General features: G+C 45.8%; 1 protein-coding gene across 2 annotated transcripts in view; it reads left to right on the top strand.

Moving 5' to 3' along the window:
- Nucleotides 1-19,250, top strand: part of LOC124003303 (E3 ubiquitin-protein ligase PDZRN3-B-like) — a 140,142-nt gene extending 120,892 nt beyond the window's left edge. For both annotated transcript variants that reach the window (XM_046311442.1, XM_046311443.1), the window contains 7 exons: nt 9,786-10,039; nt 11,191-11,278; nt 15,327-15,425; nt 15,749-15,811; nt 15,918-16,019; nt 16,156-16,272; nt 16,581-19,250. In XM_046311442.1, the coding sequence (XP_046167398.1) occupies nt 9,786-10,039; nt 11,191-11,278; nt 15,327-15,425; nt 15,749-15,811; nt 15,918-16,019; nt 16,156-16,272; nt 16,581-18,143 (2,286 nt within the window). In that variant the 3' untranslated portion in view covers nt 18,144-19,250. The remainder of the gene's footprint in view (nt 1-9,785; nt 10,040-11,190; nt 11,279-15,326; nt 15,426-15,748; nt 15,812-15,917; nt 16,020-16,155; nt 16,273-16,580) is intronic.
- The last annotated feature ends 5,384 nt before the right edge of the window (nt 19,251-24,634 follow it).

The following is a 24,634-nucleotide window of genomic DNA, read 5'->3' as shown; positions in this document are numbered from 1 at the left end:
TGTGTGTGTGTGTGTGTGTGTGTGTGTGTGTGTGTGTGTGTGTGTGTGTGTGTGTGTGTGTGTGTGTGTGTGTGTGTGTGTGTGTGTGTTTGCCCTCATGCCTGTTCAATTAATCCTATGGGGCTGGAGCTGTGGTTGTAGACAGAGATCAGGGTGGTCTGTGTTGTCTGTGTCAGGGAGACCTAGGATGGGATACATTGGGGATCAGGCAGCAGGCTTGTTTCATCTACTGATAATACACACAGATCCTCTAGATCAGGGTGCCTGGCACGCTGCCCATGCCCACACACACACACACACACACACACACACACACACACACACACACACACACACACACACACACACACACACACACACACACACACACACACACACACACACACACACACAGCTCCCTGGGGTTTTATTGATCCTCAACACTCCCTGCTACTCTCTCTATTTCTCACTGTTTATGCACACCTACTGCTCCCCGACAGGGACAGCATCGCTATCCTTCTAGTTAGTTATGGGTACGAATCTCCGGCCTAGTTGGTGTGTCATCTCTACTAAGAATGACATTTTAACAAAGTTGGTTTAGAAATCCCTTTTGAATAATTTTCCTTGCCTCTTCAGTTGACTCTTTTGAAATTGAGCGCAATAAGCTAAATGCTACAAAAAAGGCTTAACAGATCATATTTGAGTCATGTCTTTTAAACCATCTACTTGACAAAAAATATTCTGTACTATGCCAAATATGTGAAGATCAGTTATGACATTGATTTCAATGAAGAAACCCTTTGAAAAGCCTCTGTTTAGGAAAGTGTACTAGTAAGCAGCATGAAAGGCAGCCTGAAGGCAGAAGAAGTACAGATAATTACAGCTTTGAGCAGGGCAGGCTAGGTATGGGAGGGAGGGAGGGAGTGTCTCAGTCCCCCCTCTATGTAAACTTGACCCCTAGAACAGCCTGAACCCCATGCTCAAGCCTCACAGCTGGAAAGGTAAGTGCCATGCAGAGATGCAAGCTCTGCTGCTTTTGTCAGGGCAGTGAAGGTAGGGAGCTGGAAACTGTCTGACAGTCCTGTCTGACCGACGGCTCTTAATCTCTCCACAAGTGGCCTGTAATGGTCCTGGCGCCTGTCTGTGTTTCATAGAAGACCCAGGGCTTAATGAGACCTCCAACACAAGGCCCCCATTCAAGCTCCGATCCAGACGGGAGTTGGCCTCATCACCTTTTTCACTGCTGCTTGACTGTGTCGTCTTTACAGCTCGTTATAGAGGGAGAGTTTGAGTAAAGAAAGAGATTGACACCAACAGATTCCATGCATTTGTGATCTGAGACAGCAGTGAGATACTATTGGACCCCTTGTTGGCAATATTTTTCACTTCAAAATATTCTGATATTCATCAAAAGTACATGAAAATTGACCTTGTTCCAAAAAGACTTAAGCATGTCTTCCTTCATCCGGACAGAAGAGAATGAGATGAAATATTTGTCCAACATGGCTCTGACCCCCACTGTCAGGACCCCTGTCATTAAAGCAGCATGACATCTGGAGCTCCAGGATGGCTCTCCCGCTCTTCCTCCCCCTCTCCCCCTCTCCTGGTAATGAGGCTTGACAGAGGCGGGGTGGGGAGACAAAGCGGGCTATGCTGATGGGATGGCTGGAGGAGCCCACTACTGTGTTTAATAACAGGCAGGTTCACCCTGGTGTGCCTCCACATCTGTTCAACACTGTAGCAGGTGGCAAACAGCCACAGGGGAGCGCTCCTCCTCGCACCAGCCCATGTCCCCCGTTCCTCCATCAAGCCTGAGGATGGCACTGAGGAGCACAGACACCATATGTAGATATAACAGCACAAACCACAAACACACTCTGAAACAAGTTATGCAATGCACTAAAGACAGAGAGAGAATTGATTGCCAATCACTATAAAACTGCGGAGAAGAAGAAGGTGTAAATGTACCCATAGTGTCAGACATGGAAAAACAACTGATATGCAGTATCATAGCCGTTTGAACTCTCAGTATGGCGTACGTGTACAGTAGGTCATGTTTTGCTGCTTTCTGAGTGGTTATTGTGAAGCATTATTCTTCATTTACTCTCTGGAATGACACCAGGTGGTCTCTGGCTGCACTCTGCCAGGCCGATAGAAATACAATACTGGAGGTTATAACAATGACATGAAGATTATTACATTTGCCACAAAGGCCCGGCAGTATCCTGAAATAGAAAGACATCATTTGGACCCATATTGGGTCACAGATTACAGTGTGGGAAGACAGACAGACAGACACAGGTGGGACGGTTCCTTTTATGAGGACATAATATTTCCTCAACTGCGTGATTCTGTATGTGGACAGAAACACCCAGAGAGATGAACAATATAAGCCACCTTTCTGCTCAGCTACTACATGTATATTGTCTTGTTCAAAACAATCACCCATTGTAGGCCAAAAACTATTCAGAATCGTTGTAATGCATTTGGTAGCTTCACCTCTTGCTATCAAGTAAATGTGCTTGTGTACTTCTGTTTGCATTTGTTTCTCAAAAAAACAACATTCCTGCACTGTGGATGGTAACTGTTCATTTACAGTTACACATCTCTTTCATTGGAGCCTTATGTACAAACCCAGAGACTGGTAATGTAGTTGGTAGTGATATGACATGATTAAGAGAGAACCATTCTAGGCCTACCCTGTGAATACCACAATGTGTCCCCTGTGTCTGTCTGGAATCCACTGTCATGAATAAACCATCTCAACAGACAGAGAGAGGGGTTTAAGCACTTATTAAAGCACACCAAGATGCGGGGGCCATTTTGCTAGAGGGTCATTATTCCTCATTATGTATCTGAGCTGCTATTCACCAGGAGCCCCTCACTGACAGGGCTACCACACACAGGGCTATCGCAGACAACCCTGAGGCAACGGCTGAGGACAGGAACAAGTACAACAAGTCCCGTTAGGATCTCTGCAGAGTCATCAAAAATAACAAAAGCACAATATAGGAATAAAAAGTGTGGTGATATTACGCAGGCTCCGACGGCTGTGGCAGGGACTTACAGTCCATTACGGAGCCTTGATCTGCCCGACCATACCTCTCTACCAGACGAATTCAACACATTTTATGCATCAACAATAACACCCACCGAACCAGAGGACTGGGTGATCACTGGCAAGGCCACGGGGCCTGACGGTATTTCAGGGCGCGTTCTCAGAGCACGCGCAGATCAGCTGGCAGGCATATTCACGGTCATATTCAACATCTCCTTGTCCCAGTCTGTATTCACCATATGTTTTAAGATGACCACCATCATTCCTGTTCCCAATAACTCAAAGGCTTCATGCTACAATGATTACCGCCCTGTAGCACTCACATCTGTAATCGTGACGTGCTTTGAAATGCTGGTTATGGCACACATCAACTCCATCGTTCCAGACACCCTTGACTCACTCCAATTTGCATACAACCCCATAGACGACGCAATCTCAATTGCACTCCACACTGCCCTCACCCACCTAGATAAGAGGAATACCTATGTGAGAATACTGTTCATTGACTACAGCTAAGTGTTCAACACCATTGTCCCCTTAACATCCGTCACCAAGCTTAGGACCTTAGTACTGAACACCTCCTTTTGCAACTAGATCCTGGACTTCCTCTGCAATTCTCAACACGGGGGCCCCACATGGGTGTGTGCTTAGTCCTCTCCTGTAATGCCTGTTCATCCACGACTGAGTGGCCACGCACGACTCCAACACCGTCATCAAATTGCTGATAACTTTGATGATATCGTTGCCGGTGATCAGGCCTAAGAAAGCCTACAGGGAGGAGGTCAGTGACCTGGCAGTGTGGTTCCGGGAAAACAACCTCTCCCTCAACATCAGTAAAACCAAGGAGCTGATAGTGGATTACAAGAAACAGGGTGGCGAGCACGCCCCCATCCACATCAACTGCGCTGCAGTGGATCGAGACCGTAGTTCCTCAGGGTTCAAATCACTAAGGACTTTAAATGGTCCACACGTACAGTCATGAAGAAGGCTCGACAGCTCCTCTTCCCCCTCAGGAAGTTGAAAAAGTTTGGCATGGGCCCCTCAGATCCTCAAAGTTCTACAGCTTCACCATTGAGAGCATCTTGACTGGCTTTATCACTGCTTGCTATGGCAACAGCACCGCTCTCGATCATATGGCGCTACAGAGGGTGGTGAGGACAACCCATTACATCACTAGGGTCAAGCTCCCTGCCATCCTGGACCTCTATAACAGGCGGTGTGAAAGGAAGGCCTGAAAATCGTTAGACTCCAGCCACCCAAACCATAGACTGTTCTCTCTGCTTCAGCATGGCAAGTGGTACAGGTGCATCAAGTCTGACACCACCAGGCTCCTGAACATTTTCTATCCCCAAGCTATAAGACTGCTAAATAGCTAACAAAATGACTACACGGACTATCTGAGTTGACCCTTGTATTTATTTTTAAAAATGTCACTATGCACACTGTCTCTATGCACACAACTCTACACACTCACGCACACTGACACTCCAGCACAAATGCATGCACACACACTCACATTCAATCATCACATATGCTGCTGCTACTCTCTACTCAAAAGTATATGGACACCAGTTCAAATGAGTGAATTTAGATATTTCAGCCACACCCATTGTTGACAGGTGTATAACATAGAGCACATAGCCATGCAATCTCTGTAGACAAACAATGGCAGTAGAATGGCCTTACTATAGAGCTCAGTGACTTTCAACATGGCACCGTCATAGGATACCACCTTTCCAACAAGTCAGTTCTTCAAGTTTCTGCCCTGCTAGAGCTGCCCCGGTCAACTGTAAGTGCTGTTATTGTTTAGTGGAAAAATCTAGGAACAACAACAGCTCAGCTACTAAGTGTTAGGCCACACAAGCCCACAGAACGGAACCACTAAAGCGAGTAGCGCATAAAAAACGTCTGTCCACGGTTGCAACACTCCGTATCGAGTTCCAAACTGCCTCTGGAAGCAATGTCAGCACAAGAACTGTTCATCTGGAGCTTAATGAAATGGGTTTTCATGGCTGAGCAGCCTCACACAAGCCTAAGATCACCATACACAATGCCAAGAATCGGTGGAAGTGGTGTAAATCTCGCCGCCATTGGACTCTGGAGCAGTGGAAACGCATTCTCTGGAGCGATGAATCATGCTTCACCATCTGGCAGTCCGATAGACGAGTCTTGGTTTGTCGGATGCCAGGGGAACGCTACCTACCCCAATGCATAGTGCCAACTGTAAAGTTTGGTGGAGGAGTAATATTGGTCTGGGGTTGTTTTTCATATTTCGGGCTGTATATCCTGATGCCTAGTCACCTTACCCTTAAACATATCTATCTCTATAACTCCAGTATCCCTGCACATTGTAAGTATGATATTGGAACTGACCCTCATGTTCTTATTTTCATTTATTGTGTGTTTTTGTTCTACCTTTTACTGTGGGGGGCACCTGGGAACCAGAGCTTTAATTCCCTGTGTGGAGATGAGGATGCCCCAGGTGGCTCCTGTAGCCCTGCTGCGATCCCTGCAGGATATGGCTTGATGCCATTAGTCACTGTCGTTTAAACAGACAAGTTTATTTTGATTGGGTGTGTTTGTAGTTTGTGTCCTGGCTTTCTGAGATGATTGAGAGAGGAAGGCATGGGTTACACACACAGCAGCTGTTTCTCTGAGTGTACTACTATATCATCTGAGATGAAGCCGTCCTGAATAAAGGATGGTCGAGCTAACAGGAGATGCTGCCTGCTGGAGGAAAATATGATCCGCTGTCAGTCCTCACAGGGGGTGTGTGGAGAAATGAGCCTGTGTGTGCTGCTGCTGGGCTGCTGGTGGGATTGGTGACTGTGGGCCAGCAGAGGGAGATAGTGAAGGGTGACAGAGCCCTGGGTCCCAGCCCCACTGCCAGTGATTACTACCCCACTGGGTCAATCCCTCGCTCCCCTTTTGTTTCCATCTCCTGCCTTCACTGTGCAGCAACAGATAGAGGCAGACAGAGTCGGAGACTGCTGTGGTATACTGCCAGCAGACACACTCCACTCCCATCCTCATGTTATCCATGAGGACAACACACAGACTCGACCTCACGGCCAGATGTTCTATCCTGACCAGTGTAAACCAATGTCGCACAGCACAGCCTGGTTCAGAGCAATTCTCAGTCATCTCAGTTAAAACCGTTGTTCAAATTGTAAGTAAAAGGTGCTTGTTCCATCAGTGTGGGAAACTAGGAAAGCCCTTCTTGATTAGCACCTTACATTGAGCTCATTAAGAGGAAAGCAGCAGAATGCCTAAAGGAAGTGATTCTGGGTATTTTATTGATCTACTATGGATAACAGTATATCCCATGCTTATATCAGATTAGGAGAAAGTAATCAGTAGTGTCTTTTTCAGCCTGCCATGCTTATTAGCGGAATGAGTTTCTTTCCATTTGTTCTGTAATCCTCTGTAAACCTGCCTGCTGCAGTAAATAAAGACTCTGCTCTGTTTTTAACTCAGAAATGTAAAGACTTTCCCCACAGTCAGAGTCAAAAGAATAAAACCCACACAAACCACACACACTCAGAATGAGACCATTAACAAGCTCACCAAGCCGTACTGCTTTTTTGTTGAACATTTTTAAACGTGAAATAAAAGAAGGGATTAACTGTAGTTGGGAACTGAATGAACCCACGTTGAGAAAACACTTCCACTGCCACTCAAGCAGCTATAGGCCCCCTGAAACGAAGCCGTCAAACCTCCCTCCACTCTCTCTATCACCTCAGCCCTTCCTCTCTCTGTTAAAATAAATTCAGACTTTGAAGAATTTTCTTAAGAGGTGTATTGAACCATAAAGAGAGACTTTAGAGAGAGAAGTGAGCACCACTCATGGTCCCTTCTGAACAAGTGTCTATATAAACAGAGGTTCCCAGGGCTCTCCTGCCTACCCACTGTTGAAAGGTACCGTCTTTACCTGGCCATTTCCACTCCATTCACCTCACTGGCTGCATCGCCTAAAGGAAAAGAAACAGTCCTTTAATTATTGTTCTCTTCTTTAATTAAGAAAGATTAGTTGGAGCATGAACAACTATATAAGAGACAAGTCTAACATGTTGTATTGTATGCCTTGGCTCAAATCTGTAGTTTCCGTAAAGCCTTTCCAATATAATATTTTCATCAATTATACTCAAAGTTCTACACCTCCACTTGGTGCTGTTGACGTTTCTTCCACATGGCTTGAGTTCTCTTAAGGCAGCCCACGGCTACAGTATTGGGCTAGAATGAAAGTTACTTTTCTCACAAATTGACAGATACGCCTATTTGGCAGCAGGTCAGCAATCAGGGAGAGGCTGATACACACACACACACACACACACACACACTACACACACACCTGCTGCCTTCATGCTAAAGTCTCAATCTGTATTTATTTGCATTCCATGGTTGTTTGGGGTTGAGTAAGGTTAAGGGAGGGTGGCTGGGCTGTTAATTTGTGTCCCTCATTACCTCCAGGACGAGACACAGACAGACATCTCTATCACATGTCTGAGGTCCAACATTCAACTCATTTTATGGCCAATGATAAAACTCCTAACATTTAGTCTGCCATCTCAGACTCCTTTCAAATGGTGTATTATTATGCAGAATGCTCCAGCTCTCCTGGAGGGGCCTGGCTTTGCCTCCGGGTCACTGCCTTCAAGGGCAACTGGGATTAAAGGGCAAACAGGCCTGTCTGAGTAAGGGACGGCCACACAGACAAGACTCTGCTAACCCAGAAAAAATGAAGAGAGAGAGACAGAGAAAGCGGTGACAGCGGAACTTTGTTTTTACTTTTTTGTTTATAGCCTGTGTGTGTTTGCCAAACGTCTCCAAAGCCTCTCAGCACTCATCCTCACGTTCATCTTTCTTTTTTTTCGGCACATCTCTTCTCATTCCATTTTCTCTCAATTATTAAATGCAAATTGTAAATGGAAGTTATTACTTTTGGCCAAATTGTGACGTTGGAGAAGTGGAAATTGAACTCATTTGAGATGATACAATTATCCTCTAGGCTGGGATTAGCGTTAATCCTCTCTGGTTATTAGTGAGCACATAACCTCTTCAAAGTTGAAGTGCACAATGTCCCCTCCTCCTCCTTACACACATACACACACACACACTCACAGCTCAGTGCTCTGTGGTGATGTCTTAGCATGGAGCACATTCAAGATACAAGTATTACCACAGAGCACTGGCAATGTACCATAGAAAGTTGGCAAATTTGGCTATTATAATAGGTATTAGATACAAGCACAACCAGACTGGAATCAGAATCCAGGATGGCACACATGCCATAATTAAGTCACAGGGACAGGGTTGACATTGCTGTTGTCCCTGTTCTACAGCCTCCCAGTTAAGACTGAACTTCTGCTGTGAATTAGAATGAGACAAATATGGCAAGAGGAAACAGTAACAGTTTCAACCAATTCCACGCTTTTCAGAAAATTAATCCAGAGAGAGAGAACATGTCTCATGAGCTCCAGAGGTATACACCTGGACATCAGTCTTCTCAGTGAGCCCACAGTGGGCTATCTTGGCCCTGGCCTGTGTTTGTGTAGAGCACGCAGGGGGAGAGGAGAGCGTGGCCAGCCACTGAAACTATCAAAGCTCTCTCCTATCAAAGCTCTCACACCTCCAGGAATCACAAGCAAACAAATTCCAAATGCTGCGGAATTTGAGAGTGGAACTGGCGAAGGCTCTGAGAGAGGCCTGATAAGCCGAGAAGAGAGGCTGGCTGCTGACCCAGGGTGCCGTGCAGCACTGCTAGCAGGAGGACCCATCTTGTGTGGTGCTGTCTTTTCTTCCTGACATCTTAATGAAGTTCACTCCTGTTTTGTTGTTTTGGCTGTTCTTTTGGGGGTTAGGGTTTGGTCTAGGATTTTGGTTCTGGTGAACAGGTAGGCTACACACTTCTCAGTGCTTTTTCTTTGTCATGTTTTGTCACGTAAAAACTACACGTTTTAATGAAATAATATCGTCCTATACTGTTTTGACTGTTATGTAACCACCTAAACAATGCATGTATAACAAACGGTAAATCCCTAATGAGATACCATGACACATCCTCTTCATTATAAGGATTGAGAAGGCAGGGGGGATTGACTTTAGTGGCTCATCCCAATTTAACTAGCTTCTTCTGTGTGACACTGCAGTCCGGCCTGCTGCTCAAAATAATCTCCCCAGGTTAACATACTGCAGCAGCCTGGCATAGCAGCTAGTTTCTGAGTGGAGGTCAGGTTCTTCTTCTTGGTTAATTAAAGAGAGGCTCAGTCCTAATTAACGTCCTATGCTGCTTGGTCATGCTGTGACCCTGTCAGACTGAGGCAGTAATACATTATCACACGCAACTGTGAAATCGGAATACTCTCCTCCTGGATTTTTGTGGAAATCCACAGACACACTCATCCAGTGATCTGATGGTGTGATCATCTACAATGTGATGATATCGGGGCTTATGTAGCATGAGGAGGGATGTTGTATCATCTTGGGGGATGTACTGTATCCATCTACTTACAATAAACCCCAGCTTGTGAACATGAGAGATGGGGGAAGCAATAGAGAGAGATTAATAGTGTAATTTAAGTATGTCTCATCCCCTCATTTACTCTCTGTGTGTGTGTTACAACAGTGTGCTGTGTACAAGCAAACTGTCATATACCCACTGAAAAAGAAATACTTTTCAAAGTCAAATCCAGACACCTAACGCTGTTCTTCTATAGTTAACCATATCTTGTCTCATCTGTGTGTGCAGGTGAATGGGAAGGACCTGTCCAAGGCCACCCATGACCAGGCAGTGGAGGTCTTCCGCACGGCCAAGGAGCCCATCATGGTCCATGTGCTTCGCCGGGCCCCCCGCCCCAAACCCTCTATCCCTGCCTCAGACACCGAGGTGGTAGACATTAGCACCCAGACAGACATCACCTTTCAACACATCATGGCCCTCACCAAGCTGCCTGCCTCCACCCCCGCCGTGGCTGTGCTGGAGCAATACCTAATGCCTGAGGAGTGAGTTACAGTACACTGTCCTATCTGCTGGGATAGAGTTAAGGGGAGGGACGGGGTTAAAAGACAAGATGATTGCTTTATTTATTTTTTTGTCCATTTATGGTCAATGATTAGAAAAGGACTTGATGCAAAATAATGTTGTTGAAAACTTAACCGGTCAGTAAAGAAAAGTCTCAGGTAAAGGAAAAATATTTGGATACAGTGTCACTTTGCCAGTTCATTAAAACAGAACCTTCTAACTGAAGTTCATGTGAATGTTACAGCTGTCACTTAGTGAGATATCAGGTCCTGGGACACATGCTTAAATGAAGATGGCCTTGTTAATTTGTGTTAGCATATTGAATTACTACCTGTCTGTCGTCCACTAGCTGTGTGTCTGTGTGGCCCAGAGCTCACAGTCTATGTGTGGCCCAGAGCTCACAGTCTATGTGTGGCCCAGAGCTCACAGTCTATGTGTGGCCCAGAGCTCACAGTCTATGTGTGGCCCAGCGCTCACAGTCTACGTGTGGCCCAGAGCTCACAGTCTATGTGTGGCCCGGAGCTCACAGTCTATATGTGGTCCGGAGCTCAAAGTCTATGTGTGGCCCAGAGCTCACAGTCTATGTGTGGCCCGGAGCTCACAGTCTATGCGTGGCCCAGAGCTCACAGTCTATGTGTGGCCCAGAGCTCACAGTCTATGTGTGGCCCAGAGCTCACAGTCTATGTGTGGCCCAGAGCTCACAGTCTATGTGTGGCCCAGAGCTCACAGTCTATGTGTGGCCCAGAGCTCACAGTCTATGCGTGGCCCCGAGCTCACAGTCTATGTGTGTAACTCATTATCGGTAGGAACAGCTGCTCTTTAATCGTCAATCATTATTATTTTAATTGATTTAAGTCAAATTAAAAACAGAACATTTTCATTTCTGATTAACCTCAGGCCAAAGACACTTCTTAAAACTTGATTTAAGATTCCACTCTTACAAAATAATGTGGGCAGTTGTTTTCCATTCTCATTCCAAATTTAGCAATGTAATAAGATCTAACTGAAACACTGTAGTAACAGATTAATAATGACAAGCTTTGTAATCTGTAAGAACAATAGTGTTATTAGTTTCTGTAGGTCGGTCTATTTCCCATACAACTATCTTTATTGTGTTGAATTACTTTCATAGGCATTCCCCTGGGCACGAGTACTTTGACTCCAATGATTTCCTGGAGGGCATGCAGCAGGAGATGGATCGAGAGGAGCTGGAATATGAGGTAACAGACAGACGACTACCTTCTCTTTTTCTCCCTCTCACCATCTACCTTTCTCCTCCTCTCTACCCATCTCACCCTCTCTTCTTGTCCCCCTCTCCTCCTCTCTACCCATCTCACCCTCTCTACCCATCTCACCCTCTCATCTTCTCTCCCTCTCTTCTTCTCCCCCTCTCCTCCTCTCTACCCATTTCACCCTCTTCTTCTCACCCTCTCATCATCTCTCTCCCTCTCTTCTTCTCCCCCTCTCCTCCTCTCTACCCATCTCACCCTCTTCTTCTCAACCTCTCCTCCTCTCTACCCATCTCACCCTCTCATCTTCTCCCCCTCTCTTCTTCTCCCCCTCTCCTCCTCTCTACCCATCTCACCCTCTCATCTTCTCCCCCTCTCTTCTTCTCCCCCTCTCCTCCTCTCTACCCATCTCACCCTCTCATCTTCTCCCCCTCTCTTCTTCTCCCCCTCTCCTCCTCTCTACCCATCTCACCCTCTCATCTTCTCTCCCTCTCTTCTTCTCCCCCTCTCCTCCTCTCTACCCATCTCACCCTCTTCTTCTCACCCTCTCATCATCTCTCCCTCTCTTCTTCTCCCCCTCTCCTCCTCTCTACCCATCTCACCCTCTTCTTCTCACCCTCTCCCCCTCTCCACCCCTTCTCTCCCTCTCACCTTCTCAATGAAGATAAAGTTGAAGTCTGAGTTTTACATATACTTAGGGTATACTTGTTTATTAACAACTCCAGAAATGTATTGTTAACAACCTATAGTTTTGGCAAGTCGGTTTGGAAATCTACGTTGTGCATGACACAAGTCATTTTTCCAACAATTGTTTACAGACAGATTATTTCACTTATAATTCACTGTATCACAATTCCAATGGGTCAGAAGTTTATATACACAAACTTGACTGTGCTTTAAACAGCTTGGAAAATTCCAGAAAATTATGTCATGGCTTTAGAAGCTTCTGCTAATTTGCATCATTTGAGTCAATTGGAGGTGTACCTGCGGATGTATTTCAAGGTCTACCTTCAAACTCAGTGCGTCTTTGTTTGACATCATGGGAAAATCAAAAGAAAATCAAGACCTCAGAAAAAAATTGGAGACTTCCACAAGTCTGGTTCATTCTTGGCAGCAATTTCCAAACGCCTGAAGGTACCATGTTCATCTGTACAAACAATGGTACGCAAGTATAAACACCATGGGACCACGCAGCCGTCATACCGCTCACGAAGGAGACGTGTTCTGTCTCCTAGAGATGAACGTACATTGGTGCAAAAAGTGCAAATCAATCCCAGAACAACAGCAAAGGACCTTGTGAAGATGCTGGAGGAAACAGGTACAAAAATATCTATAACCACAGTAAAACGAGTTCTATATCGACACAACCTGAAAGGCCACTCAGCAAGGAAGAAGCCACTGCTCCAAAACCATCATAAAAAGCCAGACTACAGGTTGTAACTGCACATGGGGACAAATATCATACTTTTTGGAGAAATGTCCTCTGGTCTGATGAAACAAAAATAGAACTGTTTGGCCATAATGACCATCGTTATTTTTTGGGGAAAAGGGGGAGGCTTGCAAGCCGAAGAACACATCCCAACTTTGAAGCACGGGGGTGGCAGCATCATGTTGTGGGGGTGCTTTGCTGCAGGAGGGACTGGTGCACTTCACAAAATAGATGGCATCATGGGGGAGGGAAATTATGTGGATATATTGAAGCAACATCTCAAAACATTGATATTTTGGGTCCATGGCCAGGAAACTCCCCAGACCTTAATCCCATTGAGAAGTTGTGGTCAATCCTCAAAAGGCGGGTGGGAAAACAAAACCCCACAAATTCTGACAAACTCCAAGCATTGATTATGCAAGAATTGGCTGCCATCAGTCAGGATGTGGCCCAGAAGTTAATTGACAGCATACCAGGGCGGATTGAGGAGGTCTTGAAAAAGAAGGGTGAACACTGCAAATATTGACCCTTTGCATCAACTTCATGTAATTGTCAATAAAAGCCTTGACACTTATGAAATGCTTGTAATTATACTTCAGTATTTCATAGTAACATCTGACAAAAATATATAAAATCAAATCAAATTGTATTTGTCACATACACATGGTTAGCAGATGTTAATGCGAGTGTAGCGAAATGCTTGTGCTTCTAGTTCCGACAATGCAGTAATCTAACCTAACAATTCCAAAACTACTACCTTATACACACAAGTGTAAAGGGATAAATAATATGTACATAAAGATATATGAATGAGTGATGGTACAGAATGGCATAGGCAAGATGAAGTAGATGGTATCGAGTACATTATATACATATGAGATGAGTAATGTAGGGTATGTAAACAAAGTGGCATAGTTTAAAGTGGCTAGTGATACATGTATTACATAAAGATGCAGTAGATGATATAGAGTACAGTATATACATATACATTTGAGATGGGTAATGTAGGGTATGTAAACATTATATTAAGTAGGTATGTTTAAAGTGGCTAGTGATATATTTTTACATCAATGTCCATTATTAAAGTGGCTGGAGTTGAGTCAGTGTGTTGGCAGCAGCCACTCAATGTCAGTGGTGGCTGTTTAACAGTCTGATAGCCTTGAGATAGAAGCTGTTTTTCAGTCTCTCGGTCCCTGCTTTGATGCACCTGTACTGACCTCGCCTTCTGGATGATAGCGGGGTGAACAGGCAGTGGCTCGGGTGGTTGTGGTCCTTGATGATCTTTATGGCCTTCCTACGACATCGGGTGGTGTAGGTGTCCTGGAGGGCAGGTAGTTTGCCCCCGGTGATGCGTTGTGCAGACCTCACTACCCTCTGGAGAGCCTTACGGTTGTGGGCGGAGCAGTTGCCGTACCAGGCGGTGATACAGCCCGACAGGATGCTCTCGATTGTGCATCTGTAGAAGTTTGTGAGTGCTTTTGGTGACAAGCCAAATTTCTTCAGCCTCCTGAGGTTGAAGAGGCACTGCTGTGCCTTCTTCACGACGCTGTCTGTGTGGGTGGACCAATTCAGTTTGTCCGTGATGTGTACGCCGAGGAACTTAAAACCGTGAAGCAGCAAACTTTGTGGAAATTAATATTTGTGTAATTCTCAAAACCTTTGGCCACGACTGTACACAGCCCATCTGTAAATAGTACACCCAACTACCTCATCCCCAAATTGTTATATATTTTTTTACTCTTTTGCACCCCAGTATCTTTACTTGCACATCATCATCTGCACATCTATCACTCCAGTGTTAATGCTAAATTGTAATTATTTCGCCACTATGGCCTATTTTTTATCTCCGTAATCTTACTACATTTGCACACACTGTACATAGATTTTTCTGTTGTGTCATTGACTGTACGTTTGTTTATGTGTAACTCTGTGTTGTTGTTTGTGTCGCACTGCTTTGCTTTATCTATGCTGGTGCTAAAACATTTGCATACTGATGTTATGCTACATCTAAACGGCTTATTATGTAGTTCCACAACAGAGGTGTGAATGAGGTCTGGCCATCAGTTCAGATGAAAGGTCATTTTAAAGGGATATTGTACTGTAACAGGAAAATAATACACTTTACTCTTTGTTTGTGTGTTTATGGAAATCCTTCAATTGTTTTGTTTAAACCCTGTCTGAAACCACAGAGTATTCTGCATGTTCTGTTTTGGAGATTAGGGGGGATTTCCATAGTCAGCTGCCGTGATAGAGAACAGTTGCGTTGGGCGGTTAACCCTCTCTACCCCCCTGACCCAGAGGCATAGGACAGCTAGTATCAGGGTCTGTATCTCACAGATTACAGGTGTTGACTAGTGACAAATGGGATACTGCTCAGATGCAAACCAGTGGATCATCGTTCATCCTGTCACTGTCTCCAAGAGATACAGGGCATCGTCTTGAAGGAGACATTATTGTGATGGATGGATCATTGTGTGTTCATGGACCTATGTTGAACTCAATATACTGCTGGGTGTATAATAAAACAACAGCAACCATGGAACTCCACTCCACACATTGAGAGAGAGAGAGATCTGTGATTTAAATGTTTTTGTTTTTACCTTGTTGCAGGAAGTGGATTTGTACAGAACCAACATCCAGGACAAGCTTGGTTTGACTGTCTGCTACAGGACTGATGATGAGGACGAGACTGGGATCTATGTCAGTGAGGTATGTAGCACATCTGCAGGCATGGCCAGATACAGACATCATTTTTTGAAAGAAAAGAGACAAGCCCTTTCCCCTTGGTTCCCCCTCCCTGGTACACTGTTGTCACGGTTATGATGTAAAGAAGAAGCAGGAATAATGGGTGCTGGTTGGATAGAACTTCATGTATCATCTTATGGTCACTAAAGTAACAGACAGTACACCTCTGAATTAAGAATATCAGCAGATATTACCTGCAGATAAGAACTGTATTTTCTTTATGCTGTCTTTCCTCTGTGACTGAAAGTCTGCTTGAAATGAAAACATGCTCTGCGTTATTTCTTTAGATTGACCCAAACAGCATCGCTGCAAAGGATGGCAGGATCAGAGAGGGAGATAGAATTATCCAGGTAAGGATGAACATTCTCAATACTTACAAGAAACTTTATAATAATATATTGTGCATGACCATTTCGGAGCCCAGCTCTGATTCCATTCCTCTACTTCTCCATTTAGATCAATGGAATTGAGATCCAGAACCGAGAGGATGCTGTGGCTTTGTTGACCAGTGAGGAGAATCAGAATGTGTGCCTGCTGGTAGCCAGACCAGAGATCCAGGTAAACTCACCACCCACCTCCTAGACCCCTCTCTAGTACTAGGCATGTATAAACTCAGTTTCCTGAGTTGTACTGTAGCCTTAATTGGAAGAGACTAACATCCTCCTCCCTCTCCCTCCTGTCCCCTGTGTCCTAGCTGGATGAGGGTTGGATGGATGACGACAGGAATGACTTCTTGGATGACCTCCACATGGACATGCTGGAGCAGCAGCACCACCAGGCCATGCAGTTCACCGCCAGCATGCTGCAGCAGGTACGGTACAGCAGCCAGCATAGAGCCCCTCAGCACTATAGACACACACAGTACACACAGCGTGAGTCAACAAGATGGCTCGATCAATCATAGATTCACATATGCTCACCTGCATGTTGCTGAAGATGAGCCAATTCCATACAGGGTAACATATGCTCAGTTGCCATAATGGCCCACAGTACTCTACATACTGAAATGTAGTAGCAGTGATGTGGGTAGGTTCACATAGTCAATGATAAGTACAGAGAAAACTAATAATGTGTGTTAAAAGGTGATTCAATTATTAATCCTATTGTCTGGTGTTGCAGAAGAAGCATGAGGAGGATGGTGGAACAACGGACACAGCCACCCTGTTGTCCAACCACCACGAGAAGGATAGTGGGGTTGGCCGCACCGACGAGAGCACGCGCACCGACGAGAGCACACGCAACGACGAGAGCTCTGAGCAGGAGAACCTGGGGGATGACCAGACTACAGCCTCCAACACACTGGGCAGCTGCAGCCGCAGGAAGCTGACCTACAGCCAGGACACCCTGGGCAGCACTGAACTGCCTTTCAGCAGTGAGTCCTTCATCTCTGCAGACTACGACCATGCTGACTTCCTGGGTATCCCTGCAGATGAGTGTGAGCGCTTCCGAGAGCTCCTGGAGCTGAAGTGCCAGGTGAGGAGCGTGGGGGGCCCCCATGGCCTGTACTGCCAGAGTGCCAGGGCCGGAAGGGCCGAAGAGGGGGCCGAAGAGGGGGTGGACAAGGAGCTGGAGCTGCTGAACGAGGAGCTGCACAGCATTGAGCTTGAATGCCTCAACATCGTCCGGGCCCACAAGATGCAGCAGCTAAGGGAGCAGTACCGTGAGTCGTGGATGCTGCACAACAGCGGGTTCCGCAACTACAACACCAGCATCGATGCGCGCCGCCACGAGCTCTCTGACATTAACGAACTTCCCGAGAAGTCGGACAAGGACAGCTCCAGCGCCTACAACACTGGAGAGAGCTGCCGCAGCACCCCCCTCACCCTGGAGCTGTCCCCAGACAACTCCCTCCAAAGGAGGGAAGAGAACCAGGGCGAGGCCGGGGCCTATAGCAGCACAGGGCTCAACAACAAGATCCCCAAGCCCCTGCTGTCTCCTGTCCAAGAGGCCGATGGTCCCGGCAGAATCAGGCCCTCCTCCTCTAAGGAGTCTGAGTGTGACCTGCAGGCGGAGGAGAAGGAGCGTAAGCTGGGAGAGTCTACTCACAAGCTGGCCCAGCCCCGCTCCCTGTACAAACACGCCCACATCCCGGCCCATGCCCAGCACTACCAGAGCTACATGCAGCTGATCCAGCAGAAGTCTGCCGTGGAGTATGCCCAGAGCCAAATGAGCCTGGTCAGTCTGGTCAGCCGCGGTGACCCTGTGACCCCCAGAGACATGCTGGAGCCCAAGAAGGAGTGGAAGGTGAAGATCCGCAGCGATGGCACACGCTACATTACCAAGAGGCCCATCAGGGACAAGCTGCTGAAGGAGCGCGCCCTGCGTATCCGCGAGGAGCGCAGCGGCATGACCACAGACGACGACGCCATCAGCGAGCTGAAGATCGGGCGGTACTGGAGCAAGGAGGAGAGGAAGCAGCACGCGGTGCGTGCCAAGGAGCAGAAACAGCGCCGCGAGTTCATGAAGCAGAGCCGCGCCGACTGCCTGAAGGAACAGGCCAGCCTGGATGACGACAAGAAGGAGCCCAATATCATTGAGCTGAGCCACAAAAAGATGATGAAAAAGAGGAACAAGAAAATCTTTGACAATTGGATGACTATCCAGGAACTTTTGACCCACGGTGCTAAGTCGCCTGACGGCACGCGAGTGTACAACTCCCTCCTGTCTGTCACCACAGTGTAGGAGGCAGACAGGACAGGCCAGGCCTGGGGTGTAATGTACTGTAAATAGGACACTACCGATTGGGGTACAGATTTCTGCCTCGTTCAATGTGGCAACATTTTGTAAATATTAAACAGGTAAAGCCTTTCTGAAGGACCTTTTGGCCCCTGCGGGCGGTTGAAAGATACTTTACAAAGTGTTCCATGGATGGACTTTGAAGATGATTATTGACAGGATAATACTGTTTTCAAATGCTTTCAATAACTTTCCCACTGGGCACATTTCCAACTGGGCATTTTGGCTCAACGTAATTTCATTGAAATGATGTGGAAACAACGTTGACTCAACCAGTGTGTGCCCAGTGAGTTTCTACCTTTGTTCTGTGTGTCAAGACCGTTTGTCATAAGTAAAGAGCAGCCAGCATTTACGCATTTTTTTGTTTTATTACGTTTTGAACAAGTATCTCTTATCAGTATTTTACTGTTATACACTATACAGTGCCTTCGGAAAGTATTCAGACCCATTTACATTTTGTTACGTTTCAGCCTTATTCTAAAATGGATTAAATCATTTTTCCCTCATCAATCTACACCCCATACCGACACAACAAAAACAGGTATTTAGAAATGTTTGCTAATTTATAAAATAAAAAAAACAGAAATATCACATTTACATAAGTATTCAGACCCTTTACTCAGTACTTTGTTGAAACACCTTTGGAAGCTATTACAGCCTCGAGTGTTCTTGGATATGATGCTGCAGGTTTGGCACACCTGTATTTGGGGAGTTCTTTCCATTCTTCTCTGCAAATCCCCTCAAGTTCTGTCAGGTTGGATGGGGACCGTTGCTGCACAGCTTTTTTCAGGTCTCTCCAGGTCTCTCTTGGGTTCAAGTCCGGGCTCTGGCTGGGCCACTCAAGGACATTCAGAGACTTGTCCCAAAGTTACTCCTGCATTTCCATGACTGTGTGCTTAGGGTAATTGTTCTGTTCGAAGGTGAACATTCGCACCAGTCTGAGGTCCTGAATGCTCTGGAGAAGGTTTTCATCAAGGATCTCTCTGTACTTTGCTCCGTTCAGCTTTGCCTCAATCCTGACTTGTCTCCCAGTCCCTGAAAAACATCCCCACACTATGATGCTGCCACCACAATCCTTCAACGTAGAGATGGTGCCAGGTTTCCTCCAGACGTGATGCTTGGCATTCAGGCCAAAGAGTTCAATTTTGGTTTCATCAGACCAGAGAATCTTGTTTCTCGTGGTCTGAGAGTCTTTATGTGCCTTTTGGCAAACTCTAAGCGGGCTGTCATGTGCCTTTTACTGAGGAGTGGCTTCCGTCTGGCCACTCTACCAACAAGGCCTGATTGGTGGAGTGCTGCAGATATGGTTGTCCTTCTGGAAGGTTCTCCCATCTCCACAGGGGAACTCTGGAGCCCTGTCAGAGTGACCATTGGGTTCTTGGACACCTCCCTGACCAAGGCCCTTCTCCCCTGATTGCTCAGGTTGGCCAGGCAGCCAGCTCTAGGAAGAGTCTTGGTGATTCCAAATTTCTTCCAATTAAGAATTATGGAGGCCACGGTTTTCTTGGGGACCTTCAATGCTGCAGAAATGTTTTGATACCCTTCCCCAGCTCTGTGCCTCAACAAAATCCTGTCTTGGAGCTCTAGGGACAGTTCCTTCGACCTCATGGCTTGGTTTTTGTCTGACATGCACTGTCAACTGTGGAACCTTATATAGCCAGGTGTGTGCCTTTCCAAATCATGTTAATTCAATTGAATTTACCACAGGTATACTTCAATCAAGTTGTACCAAGCGTCAATGGAAACAGGATGCACCTGAGCTCAATTTTGAGACTTATAGCAAAGTGTCTGAATGCTTACGTAAATAGGGTATTTATTTTTTATCGCTTTGTCATTATGGGTTATTCTATGTAGATTACTGAGGATTATATATTTTTTAATCAATTTTAGAATAAGGCTGTTACGTAACAAAATATGGAAAAAGTCAAGGCATCTGAATAGTTTCCAAAGTCACTGTGTATGCAAAAGTATGGGGACACCCTTTCAAATTAGTGGATTCGGCTATATCAGCCACACCCGTTGCTGACAGGTGTATAAAATTAAGCACACAGCCATGCCATCTCTATAGACAAACATTGGCAGGACAATGGCCCATACTGAAGAGCTCAGTGATTTTCAACGTGGCACAGTCATAGGATGCCAACTTTACATCAAGGCAGTTTATCAAATTTCTGCCCTGCTAGAGCTGCCCCAGTCAACTGTAAATGCTGTGATAATGAAGTGGAAACGCCTAGGAGCAACAACGGCTCAGCCGTGAAGTGGAAGGCCACACAAGCTCACGGAACAGCACCGCCGAGTGCTGAAGCGTGTAGCGCGTAAAAATCGTCTGTCCACGGTTGTAACACTCACTACCAAATTCCAAACTGCCTCTGGAAGCAACGTCAGCACAATAACTGTTCATCGGGAGCTTCATGAAATGGATTTCCATGGCCGTGTAGCCGGACACAAGCCTAAGATCACCAAGTGCAATGATAAGTGTCGGCTGGAGTGATGTAAAACTCGTCGCCATTGGAATCTGGAGCAGTGGAAAGACGTTTTCTGGAATGATGAACCATGCTTCACCATCTGGCAGTCCGACGGACAAATCTGAGTTTGTCGGATGCCAGGAGAACGCTACCTGCCCCAATGCATAGTGCCAACTGTAAAGTTTGGTGGAGGAGGAATAATGGTCTGGGGCTGTTTTTCATGGTTTGAACTACAGCCCCAGACCATTATTCCTCAAGGTGTTTGATTTGGTTGAGGTCAGGGCTCTGTGCAGGTCAGTCAAGTTCTTCCACACCAATCTCGACAAACCATTTCTTTATGTACCTCGCTTTGTGCATGAGGGCATTGTCATGCTGAAACATGAAAAGGCCTTCCCCAAACTGTTGCCACAAAGTTGGAAGCGCATAATCATCTAGAATGTCAAAAATATGCTGTTGTGTTAAGATTTCCCTTCACTGGAACTTAGTTCCAGTGAAAAAGGCCTTCCCCAACTTAGTTCCAGTGAAAAAGGCCTTCCCCAACTTAGTTCCAGTGAAAAAGGCCTTCCCCAACTTAGTTCCAGTGAAAAAGGCCTTCCCCAACTTAGTTCCAGTGAAAAAGGCCTTCCCCAACTTAGTTCCAGTGATGGGAAATCGTAACAGCATATTTTGACATTCTAGATGATTCTGTGCTTCCAACTTTGTGGCAACAGTTTGGGGAAGGCCTTTTCCTGTTTCAGCATGACAAAGCCCCTGTGCACAAAGCGAGGTCCATAAAGAAATGGTTTGTCGAGATCGGTGTGGAAGAACTTGGCTGACCTGCACAGAGCCCTGACCTCAACCAAATCAAACACCTTTAGGAGGAATTGGAACATTGACTGCGAGCCAGGCCTAATCGCCCAACATCAGTGCCTGACCTCACTAATGCTCTTATGGCTGAATGGAAGCAAGTCCCCGCAGCAATGTTCCAACATCTAGTAGAAAACCTTCCCAGAAGAGTGGAGGCTGTTATAGCAGCAACTCCATATTAATGCCCAAGATTTTGGAATGAGATGTTCGACAAGCAGGTGTCCACATACTTTTGGGAATGTAGTGTACATAACTTTTTCGTATTGAAAGAAATACATAAATATTTAGCTTCAAGGTCAGCACATAATCCGCAAAATACTTTTGTAAATATAACTCAGCCTCAGTTTTTTTTATAAACAAAACACTTTTTAGTTATTGAAGATCTCGATGGGTGCTGTTTTTAAAAAGTTCTACAACGAGTGGGTATCATCTGTTACATATTCTACCTTCAAGAAGTGATATTGTGTATGTATCAGGATAGAGGTAAACTGTCACGGATTTTTTTTAAATCAAAATCTTTCTGTTATTATTGAAGCACATTGTAGTCGCCTTGCCTTCGTAGGACTCCAAATGACACAGATTAACAAATCCTTACTTAGCCACCCAATTTGATGTCTTGTCAAGTGAGAGAAATAATAAATTATTGTTTTATATTTGATGAGCGTTCAAACACTGGTGTGGGGTTTTTAATTGACCTACTGAGTCAGTGTGGGTAGATGGCAGGTGAGTAAAGGAGAGAGCAACTCTTATACAGCATCAGCCTACTGTATATGCTTTGAAGATGCCTTAGTACATTTCTAATGTGCTATGGGAAATAGTACCCTACATTCAAAACTCAGGATTTCAATACAAAATGCCTGACAATTCATGGCATTGTTCTTTTCAGCCACTGACTATAATCTCAGCTGAGGTCCATAATAAGGCTAAACTCCCTCACCATCCTAGACAGATGAGGGCCATTTGTTTGAACAGAGGAGGAAGGATACTGACTAGGGTCTCAATTTGTTTATTTTTTTTTTTTAGCCTATTTGACTAGGCAAGTCAGTTAAGAACAAATTCTTATGTACAATGACGGCCTAAGAACAGTGGGTTAACTGCCATGTTCAGGGGCTGAATGACAGATTTTTACCTTGACAGCTTGGGGATTCAATGTAGCAAACTTTCGGTTACTGGCCTAATGCTCTAACCACTAGGCTACCTGCCGAATGAGTAAGAATTGCAAAGAACTATAAGGACTATTTTTATTTATTCCCGTTTTTATACTTTTCCTCAGTTTAAATACAGCTAAACTATTGGCCAAAAGGCAATGTTGTCCTGCCACTGCACTGCTGTTATGCCCCCAGTCTAACAGCATCCTATTATGAATAATAGTCATGGTGTGGATTGAACCTGCCATCGGAGATGCCCTGCACTTGTCCACAGACTGCTGAGCAGATTCAGAGGAAGAGGTGATATTTGATTTGAAAGAATTGTACTACAGTCCTTATGTGCTTCTCATCCCTTCTTGAAATGTCATTAACCAATATCGGCAAGGGGGATTTGTCCTCCACACTTGACTGACCACTCCACCCAGGAGCCACTGACTGACCCACGCTGACCCCCATCTACCCCACACTTCTCCTCCACAGACTGACCACTCCACCCAGGAGCCACTGACTGACCCACGCTGACCCCCATCTACCCCACACTTCTCCCCCACAGACTGACAACTCTACCCAGGGGCCACTGACTGACCCACCCTGACCCCTATCTCCCACACAGACTGACCACTCCACCCAGGCGCCACTGACTGACCCCCATCTCCCCCACTCTTCTCCCTCACAGACTGACCGCTCCAACCAGAGGCCAGTGACTGACTCACCCTGACCCCTATCTCCCCCACAGACTGACCGCTCCACCCAGAGGCCAGTGACTGACTCACCCTGACCCCTATCTCCCCCACAGACTGACCGCTCCACCCAGAGGCCAGTGACTGACTCACCCTGACCCCTATCTCCCCACACTTCTCCCCCACAGACTGACCGCTCCACCCAGAGGCCAGTGACTGACTCACCCTGACCCCTATCTCCCCCACAGACTGACCGCTCCACCCAGAGGCCAGTGACTGACTCACCCTGACCCCTATCTCCCCCACACTTCTCCACTACACTTCTCACACACAATCCTCACAGAAATAACCCAACTCCCAGAGAAGTTAACAGTCTTTTGAGTTACCACTGTCAATTAGAAAACAGAACAGAGGCGTATGAAATGTGTCAGTGCATGGATGATATACAACTTTACAATAATATATCTGTCTATCAGAGATTATTTGGTCTGTAAAATACCTTTGACCATCACAGACCATTGATAGATTAAGATACTGGAGAAAAATTCTATGTTGATACAGACACCAAAGTCATGCCTGTGGATACTGATCTGACTCAGTGTACTTGTCTATCCATGTCTCCATGAGCCTTATTGTCACACTGTCTTGGATGTTTGAGTGCATCTCAGTGCGCCACGGGTTGGTGTCTATGTCCCAGACTGCATCACTTAAGGGGGATGATTATGATGATAAGAGTAGCCCAGGGAGCAGGCTCAGGTACTTCCTCTATGTCTACTGGATTGTAATGGATTGCTCCTCCTTAAGCCTCAGAGAGCCCAAGCTCTATGATTTATGTCTGGGTACAAGGCTGTGTACACACTCCTTTAATGGGAGATAACAATTTGGCACGCAAGGCAAACAAAAAGCTCTTACAATCAATTCTGGGCCGCCCCCTCTTGATGCAGGGAGATTATTCCATCACACACTTGGCTTTGTTGCCACTGTGTTTTTATGGGTTTTTTCTTCAGAATGAATGAAAGTGTTCCGTTATTCATTCGTTGGTTGTCCTCCTCTGTTTGAGCTGGAGAACTGCTTGCTCTGTTCCGTTTAAATGGCAGCGAAGAGAAAGGCTGACATTCCAATGTAATAATCCATTAAGTGATAAGGCTGGTGCTCTATTGCCTGGCTGGCTGGTGGTGCTGCTGAGGCTGCTGTTTAAATTCTTCAGGGTGAGAGGAATGGTCTTACTGAACCAACGTCATTTAGACCAGAGTATACATACTGGACTTTCTGGTGGCCATTTTGGTCTAACTATTTAT

Source organism: Oncorhynchus gorbuscha, linkage group LG18 (assembly GCF_021184085.1).
Source record: "Oncorhynchus gorbuscha isolate QuinsamMale2020 ecotype Even-year linkage group LG18, OgorEven_v1.0, whole genome shotgun sequence".
NCBI classification, from domain to species: domain Eukaryota; kingdom Metazoa; phylum Chordata; class Actinopteri; order Salmoniformes; family Salmonidae; genus Oncorhynchus; species Oncorhynchus gorbuscha.
This window is presented reverse-complemented; position numbering and strand designations above follow the sequence as displayed.